General features: G+C 29.7%; 1 protein-coding gene across 1 annotated transcript in view; it reads right to left on the bottom strand.

Annotated features, from left to right (window-relative positions):
• Window positions 1-1,192: 1,192 nt before the first annotated feature.
• The window catches only part of LOC106473209 (SWI/SNF-related matrix-associated actin-dependent regulator of chromatin subfamily E member 1-like), a gene marked incomplete at its 5' end in the record, with an annotated part of 46,089 nt that continues 37,500 nt past the window's right edge, over window positions 1,193-9,781 (bottom strand). The window contains 4 exons of the mRNA XM_013933892.1: window positions 1,193-1,555; window positions 5,631-5,790; window positions 8,075-8,359; window positions 8,856-8,957. Of these exons, the coding sequence (XP_013789346.1) occupies window positions 1,398-1,555; window positions 5,631-5,790; window positions 8,075-8,359; window positions 8,856-8,957 (705 nt within the window). The remainder of the gene's footprint in view (window positions 1,556-5,630; window positions 5,791-8,074; window positions 8,360-8,855; window positions 8,958-9,781) is intronic.

Here is a 9,781-nt window from a genome sequence, read left to right as displayed (position 1 = left end):
AATAAGCAACTACCAATGATAGATTGTTGTCCGTATTTTATGGCACCCAGACGTCAAAATAGAAATACAATTTATGATTTTGATGTTAGATAACATCTCTTCTTTGTCCACATTCATAGTAATCATTCTTTTGATTCATAAAAAATGCTTTATCATTGCTTTCGAGGGAAAATATAATAAAAAATGTAGTTATTTATTTCAAATGTGAAGGCTTTTACTGTGTAATTTTATTTGAATTCAGATATATTCAGTTTCTACTATGTTCCTAAACAGTCATGTTTTAGGTTTCTCTAGACAGTGAACAGAAAACATAAATAAATTATTTTGTGCTAGAAAGTGAAACAGATTATAATGCAATTAGGAAAACACAACATTTATTTGCACAAAAGTGATGCCGAAATTATCATACTACCAATTTCCAATACAAGTGATTGTGTGAACAAAACAGCTATTACTGTAGTAGGTTTAAAGAAGATATTTTGTAGTACAATAAGGATACTGCTATATGTATTACATAAAAGCTAACTCCCCATAAATCCCAAATTTACACAAAAAATGTAACTTACTTAACAATAATACAGAATTAAAAAGTCCAATACAAATATTAAACATTTTCTAGAGCACATTTTTCATCTTAATAAAATACTGCTCATTCTGTGCTTGATGTATTAACTAACTCTATAAAAAAAACAGAAAATCTCACACTGTTTACCAAAACATCTTATAATCAAAATAAGTTATCAAATCTACACAATTTTACTTTTATTCAGAAAAGCTTTTTTTAATGCAGAATGGTACACTATCTCACAATGTAAAGAATGAAGTCGTTGAAAGTGTATGTAAAACATTAATATGGTGGGTGAGGATGCTATAAGGAAATAGCTTAGCTGAAAGAACTGGTGTGTCCTATTGATTAAGACAACACACACACACACAAATTATAAAACATGATTTCAAAAATGTCTTTAGTGTTGCAACTTACAATAGTAGACAACATTCAAAAAAAGGTTTTTTTGAACCACCTCATGGCATCATTTTCCATTCCAAGAAGGAAAAAAAATATGTTAGAAAACTAATTATTCTTCTAACATAAACATGGTGAATAACAAAGATTCAAAACTGGTTCAGATCCTTATCATTACTAGTGTAGTTACAAGTATTAAATCACACAACACAGAAAGATGAAACTTTATTTAATATTCAAGACCTTTTATTGTTGACATTCAGTTGACAAAAACATTCTTTATCTTGAAAAACAATGTCTTGGTTTATTTTAATTATAAACCAAGTATTAGTTTTTTCTCTTTTAGAAAAACTACAATTTCAGTGAGTACCTTTTTAATGACAGAATATTATCCTTATAACTTTCTCTTTAGAGAAACACTTTTGTTTTTGCTTTAAGAGTTTTCTGAATTCATAGTGCCATCTTCTTCTTCAATTGGCTCTGAAAAACTATCCTCTTGTTGCTCAGAAATGCCTTGATCACAATTAATAGTGTATGCAGGAAGACCTTTAACTTCTGTTCCGGGAGATTTAGGAGTAATGTGTTGTTTAGCTATGGGTAAATTAACATTATATTCAAAATATATTTTAAGTTTTATCCATAAATTCACAAAATTTCTACCCAGATTTATAAACTATTTGCTGAAACCACAAGTAGCAAATGTTTCTTCAAGGACAAAAGTCAATTTAAAACAAAAACTCTTCAACAACAGTTTCTATCCATTGCTTATTTGCATTATTAAAAATGTAAATTTCCTTTCATATTTTGTTGTTTTTCAGAGCTTGTAGTGCATATTGGAGGGATTTAGACATTCTGGCAATACAATTAGAAAAAAAAAATCACCATTATTCTTCAAATACTAAGAAAAAATACTTTTTATTTCAGCCAATGTTTCACCATTGCAGCTTCAACAATTTTGGTCACAATTAACAGTGTATGCAGGAAGCCAACTAACTTTTGTTCTAGGAGATTTAGGAGTAATGTGTTGTTCAGCTATTGCGAAATTAACATTGTATTTAAAACATTTTGTTTTAGCACAAAAATTACAAAATCTCCATCCAAAACTATAAACTAGTTCTTCTACCACTAGCCCTGATGAAGCTGCAATGGTGAAACATTGGCTCAAGTAAATACTTCATTATTATCTTGAGAGTAAAGGTCTTTTGTTTTTCCACTTTCATATTTCTGTTGTAATTAAAAACATTGTACAAAATTAAGTTAATAACAAGTATTTGTATTTATGGTAAAACTACTAAAGCTACCTGTCATTGTCTCTACATTTAAACTACCAACCAGAGGGAATGAAGCCAGTCAGAAGCATCCTGTTACTTATGCTACCCTTAAGGAATTGACTGTCACTCTTATAATGCACTCACAGCTCAAACTAAAGTTGAAAGGGGTATTTTGTGATATCAAAAAGATTCCAACTTGGATCACCAACTTGAAGTCCAGTAGAGAGAGTAGTATTTTCATTTCTGAGATACTGTTAGGTTTTAGGCTTAGTGTTATATTCAGAAAGTCACTGGATGTCTTAATTATAAAACTATCAAAATTTCTGAGTAACAGTTTAAAGGAAGTTATACCTTGAAAGACAGTTTCGAGTGTCTTAATAACATCAAATCATAACATACTAAATTGCTAGTTTTGATGTAGAATCTTTAGAATCTAAGATTTACAAAGTCATCTCAGAAACTTCACTAACATTGTTTTTCTGCAACTGTTAATAACATTTCAAAAGGTGTTAAAAAGTCAGCTTTATGCAACTTCACTAACATTGTTTTTCTGCAACTGTTAATAATATTTCAAAAGGTGTTAAAAAGTCAGCTTTATGCAACTTCACTAACATTGTTTTTCTGCAACTGTTTTAATAATATTTCAAAAGGTGTTAAAAAGTCAGCTTTATGCAACTTCACTAACATTGTTTTTCTGCAACTGTTTTAATAATATTTCAAAAGGTGTTAAAAAGTCAGCTTTATGCAACTTCTTTGGCAACATAGCAACATTCAAGCCTCTGAATAATGTTCCTTTTGAATACCAGACAAACGAATATTGGAATAATTCCAAAATAACATGGTCAAAGTGCTCCACAAATGTACAAACTTCATCTTTGTAAAGAAAGTTCTTTAAATGTTTGATTTATGCACAGATCAATGGCTTTGTTGTGAGGTTCAATAATATTTAATACATTTTGGAAGACAATGTTTTAATGTTGAAATAAAGATTTGTAATCACTATTCAAACATTTTTTTCTTTTCATTTTGTCTTTAATTTTAAGAACAAACAATTTATTTGGAACATTTCTTTAAACTTGGAATGATAAAACCTGTCTTTACAGATGATTCCTTGGACAAAGAATATCAGCAAATAAACCAGTTGATCTCAATACATAAACAAAACTGTCCAATGAGACCCATCATACCAAATATTAGGTGTCATAATCATAAACTATCAAAATTTTTGAGTAGCAGTTAAACACAGCAAAATGTACCCAAAAACAATGCTACGCCCGAGAAAATGGAGCAAGACAAATGTGGCACATCAAAAATGTCATCTACCAAATGATTTTGAATGTACGTGGAAACACACATATATAGGAGAAATCGGAAGACCTTTCCACACGCACCTCAGAACACATCACTGCGCTATGTATACACATGACCAACACAAAACTGCTCCAGTAGAACATTTCCTACACAAACACAGAAAACCAGAACCCATTTAAAGTTTGTATTTTACAAAAACAAAGATTTTAAAGAGAGAAAATATATGGAAGATATACTCATTAACGAGAAAAATCCAAAAATGAACAGAGACATTGGATGGTACATGTAACCAAAACACCATTCACAGAACAAATTGTATCAATACATTTTACACTTATTACTTCCAGTTTAAGACTTGCTTACTCTGGAGTACCACACAGTCTTACAATTACTTTTTTTTAAGACTGCTAGTAAATTTTGAATCCTTTCCACTAACTATTGTTTCTTAGCAACTTCCATTTTCTGTCTGTGTGTTTTCAGTTAATCATAAAACACATTTCGGTTATCTTTATTTTTATATTTTATTTTAGTAATATATGTCTTATGTTAGTATAGCTACGTAATATAAGTATACTATATTAGAACAATAATCAAATAACAATGATATTTAATACATTGTTGGAGACACATGCGACAGATTCGAGAGATGGAACATCACAATCAATTTTATAAATTAACGTATACTTCAATATCAAACTGTTGGTAGTAATAAAAAGAAACAAATATATATACATTTGGAGTGTAAAGGTCATTTATCTAAACTTTTATCACAATGTGTAAATCCCTCCAGTATGCACTACAAACTTTGAAAGAAAACAAATAACAAATAATTAGATGAAACAATTGAATTATGTGTAAATTTGATTTCAAATAGTGAAGCTAACTTTAAGGGTTACCCAAAGAAGTATTTTAGAAATTGTGTAAAAGAGGAACAAAGTAATCCCATTTCTTGTTTAATGGAAAAAGAGATGTAGTTAGTATAGCATCTAGTTTAGCTTGTATGTCATCATGAAAGGACTTGGTTAGAAGGATGTCCTAGAGTTTAAACCATTAGTGTATAAAAGATGTGTGGATGACATATTTACTGCATTTGAGAATGAAAAACAGGTGAACAAGTTTCTTAATTACCTAATTAAACAACAGAGAAATATTAAATTCAATGTGAAAAAGACTATTGTTCTTGGACATCCTTGTTATGAAAAAGGATGGAAAATTTGAAACTGGAATCTACCATAAAACCCATGTTTTCTGGTATAAAGAATCCATAAACGTACCTGTAATAAAGAACTACTCAGAATAGATGTAAAAAACATCAAGAACTATCTAAGGAAGAATGATTTTTCAATGAAAATTATAACCAGCATAATCAACAAAGCTGCTACTCCAAAAAAAAAGTGTATAATGTACCCCCAAAACAACTCCTTAAAACACTACCATTCACTAAAAAACAAGCCTCGAAAACAAAACAAAAAAAACTCAAGAGTTTGTTGTGTAATTTTTATCTGCAAGTAGAACTTTGAGTCATCCTTAAAACCATCGTCAGATTAAGAAACTGTTTTGTCTTTAAAGACGGAACAGGATAATAAAACTGCTCGAATGTTATTTATTTACATGTATAAATGCACTGAATGTTTTAGAGCATACACAGGATCTACTTCAAGCAGACTGGTAAATTGTGTTAAGGAGCACAGCTTACCAAAATATGCAGAAGAGTTTAATGTTTTCAAACATGTATTGGAATATAGTGATCCTTTGGTAACAATTAAGATCAATAGGACTGTGGAAAATGACCATGTATTATGTATGAAAGACACTGGCTGTTAAAAACTTTAAACCAGAACTAAATAGACTGTCAAGTAATAGTGGACTTCTTTAAAAGTATAAGGGAAAATAGAACATTTTATAGCTACTAATCATTTTATAACCTAAAATTAGTTACTGTACTTTAAAAAATAACAAGCTACTGCAAATTAATCAAGAAATTAAAGAGCATTTCAAATGAGAAATTCTTCAACCCTATTAGTGCTTCAGAAATGTTAGTCATACCAATAGTCATTAGTGAATTAAATAAAGTTATAATTTACCATTATCTTCTGGTTTTATCTGGTTATAAGATTCTAAATCCTGCTGTGAATCGTCCTGAGTAGACTTCAACTTGCCTTCATGAGCTGAAGCTTTGGTAAGCTTCTGGATAATGTCTCCAGTAGAACTTTCATCAGAGGCCAAAATATGATCCATTGAGTCCTAGAAATCATTGAAATACTATAACATGACCCAAAAAAAATTATTTTTATGATATTTTGGATCCAATCTCTGTAAAATTTTATATATATATAGTTCATACAAGGCACAATATTAGGAAACCCACTGGAAATTTAGCATAATAGCAATTCACAAGATATACGTATATTTGTAGTTAAGCACAAAACTACACAATGAGCTATCTGTGCTGTGCCCAACACAAGTATTAAAACCCAGTTTTTAGTTATAAGTCCGCAGACATACCACTGAACCACCGGGGGGCAACAAGAAATACATCTTTTAAAAAGTGTGATGTCACTTAATCTTTAAAGTATACATCAATCAACATCAGACTTTATTAACAGTTGTGCAATACTTTTAAAATTCAATAGAAAAATCTATTGATGAATTTTCCCTCTTGCTCTTGTTTCAAAATTCGAAAAAAAAATGCATTAAGGACATATGTAAATAAGAATAATAAAAGCAATAGGTTTTTCTTTTGTAAAAGAGTGTAATGTGTTTCTAATACTAAAACACAGAAGTCACTTAAGCTCTATATCTTGTATACAAGTAGAAATGCGATTATTTCTTCATCAAACTTTGAGTATTTTCCTACATGTACTTTAGACCTAGAGTTAATACTTAATAAGCATAAAGAATAGTATCACATTTATTAATCATACTTATTCATTATAATATATGCTGTAGCCCTTAGGTTAACAGAAGCCAAAATACATCTTATACATTAATACAGATAAGACATTATAATATGATTTTTTCACAATGCAGAATCACTTAATCATTTTAATGACAAACAGCAAAAAACGAAAATGTAAAGTTCAAGAAACACCCTTTCCTAAGTATAAGACTTAACATTTTGAAAAGTTTACTGGTTCTTTGCTTTTGCTGCAATTTTGACTATACATCTATGTTTACAACAGAAAATGTGGTTTCCAAAAATTCTGAAGAAGACTTAAGTTTTTTAAGGCTATAACTAGTACACAAAAAAAAGACAAATACAAAATTATCATTATAAAAGCAAAGAAAGAAGTTACTGGTGAATGATATCAGCTCAGTCTATATAAAAAAAAAAATTGACAAGTTTGTTCAGGACATATTATTTATTAAAAAATAAATGCTAAACAAATTGGAAATTATTTTAGAGCACGTAAAAAAGGGCATATATACAAGACAGAATTAAGTCTCCTTTCATACGTTGCTGTACAGGTAAATAACATAAGCGCTTCTATATTTCTCTACATATAAATCATATAATTAACTCTCCTTTCATATGTTCCTTTTCTTCATTTGCCATTTAGGAGACCAAACTGAGAACATTTGTATTTTCTTTGAAGATAATACAATTTCGTGTCACTTCAGTATTTCATTATTTTATGTTTCAATGGTTCTAAAAATTACTATTAGTTAATTTTCCTTTTTGTCATGAATAAAATCCCTCTCTGAAATATTCTTTCTACAGTTTTCAGGATGGAGTAGCATATGTGTTGACACACAATTATAAAGTTTGTTGTTACTGTTACCGTTACAACACTTTTTCACATATTTAGAATGTTTTAGATACAGTTTTAATGCAAAATTGTGCACACTGCATGCAAAATAATGCAATTTGCATAAACACAACTTTTATTTCTATGAAAATAGAAGTGTTACAAAAAAAAATTCATAGTGAACTAGAATTGTTTACAAACTACATACCAAGTTATATTCAAGAAGAATGTTTGAGATATGACACTTTTAGTGTGAAGCTAAAACCTCCCTAGCATCAATTCACACTGTGCAAGTATTTTAATATAACTGCTGGATTAGTAGGCATCTGTAATCTAAGTTTGTGTATTTAAAATATATGTGAAATAATTCCAAGTTATAACTCAACAAATACCCATTTACTACCATACTTTCAAGCACAACTATTAGTGGCTTAGCTTTGAAATTAACAGATCTGATATCAAATTTATGAAAAGCATTTGAAGATATTGTTACAAAAACTGACAAAAAATTTAACTTCTGAAAGCACTGTTCATTTTTGGTTTGAGTTTTATTTCTTTTATCTTTTTTTTAAAAAAAACAAGGTTTGGTGAAATAACTGTTATAAAAATATGAAAGTGAAACTTTTATAAAAAATCACCATAAGAAAGAATACCAATAAAATAACAGCATTTTGTTCAAGAATGATAAAAAGATTTTCAGAAAATAATGATGACGTTGAACAGTTTCTACCACAGATGTAACCTCAACATTTCAATTTAAAATAATAGAATTATCACACCTGACCAATTGCAATATCTTCATTTTCAGATGAAGGTTCCATCATTATCTTCCTGTCAATTTGCTTAACATCTAGATCCTTCTGCGCTTTTTCTGATTGAGTATCACTAGTGGAATCTATAGATGACTGAGATACTTCCATTTCCTGCTGATCTGGTTGTTCACGTTCATCTGACTTTGAAGGTTGTTGCTGTTCCTGAGATGTTACCATTTCTCGTTTCATTTGCTCATGCACTTTTTCTACCATTTTCTGGTATGTTGAGCTGTCAACACCTTTATAGCAGCGCTGAATGAAATAGCATAAGAAATTAATATGTTATCAGCATAATGTTGCAATAATGAACAGTACAATCTTAAATTGTGTATTTTGTGTTGTGTATTAAACTTCCATTTAACATTTTGGATATCAAAACAGTTCCAAACAATATAATAAGTATAACTATACAAAAGAAAAAAAAGAGCTTAATTTAAACTGCCCATCAAAACTATAATATACAAGATATGCTGGTCAACCGTAAAATAGCACCTCCTTATGTAAAAACTGTCTCAATTTTCTTTTCAATCTAGAGAAATTAATAGCCTGAAAATACTAATAAGAAATATACATACAATAACTCTTTTTTTTTTAAATACATCAAAAAATTCCATGTAAATTTTTCACAGGATTTCCATATCAAACAAGTCTACACACAACTGGGTTGTCTTGACCTTTAGTATCCCTTAACTGTACGCTTTCACCAAAACTGAATGGCAATAAAAACACTCAGAAACAAAATGAATACCTTTTTGAGCTCTTCTTGAAATGTTTCACTGGCTTCCAAAAATTTTTTTCGTTTGGCTTCAAATTTTTCTTCAATTTGTTGTAATTCCGTTTCCAACTTTTTCTGTAAGTTTTTAAGTGTAATTTACTTTTACTACCCAGATGCACTTAAATGAGAACACCACATCTGACATACCTTTACTGTATGTGGAAGTATTGTGTCTACTTATATGTATTGGTTAAAAAACATAATTATGTAACAATAGCTGTAAAACAAAATAATAAATGTTGGAAATGTTCAAAATCAATGAATGTAAATCACTGAATCTGCAAGCTCTGTTAACATCTTATAGAATTTATATTATTAAAAAAAAAGCACTGCTGAGAAGCACTTTGAAAAGAGCATCTCTCAAATACTGTTTCTTTCCACTATTTTACAAGTTTCAACACTCTCTTCATGGAAACTAGCCATGTGATGACTAGGGTTTTTTATTTCCAAGTATTTATTTCTTGCAGGTGTACCAGTCTTTAACTCTGTAATGAACAGTAATCAAGCCATCTATTAAGTCTTAAAGAAATTAATGTCGCATTTTGGAAAACTTTCATTAACCCCTCCCAAAATATCACGTATAATAGTTAAACGAACTACCTGAACGTCACGTTAGTGTAGTCTATATAACGTGTAAAGTTTAGTATACTCTAATCTCTTATAGTGATGACACATGACGACACACACAATTGGCATGTAATGCTGTTTGAATACAAGAAGGGAAACAATGCCTCTGTAGCCACAAAGAATATCAAAGAAGTTTATGGAAATGTTTTAATCGTTCGTAAGTGTCAATGATGGTTCAGCAAATTCTGCTCAGATGACTTTAGCCTTAAAAACTGTGATGGCAAGGGCCGACATGTTGGAATTGATATTGATGCTCTGAAAATGCTTGTTGA

Source organism: Limulus polyphemus, unplaced genomic scaffold (genome assembly GCF_000517525.1).
Source record: "Limulus polyphemus unplaced genomic scaffold, Limulus_polyphemus-2.1.2 Scaffold5973, whole genome shotgun sequence".
NCBI classification, from domain to species: Eukaryota; Metazoa; Arthropoda; class Merostomata; order Xiphosura; family Limulidae; genus Limulus; species Limulus polyphemus.
This window is presented reverse-complemented; position numbering and strand designations above follow the sequence as displayed.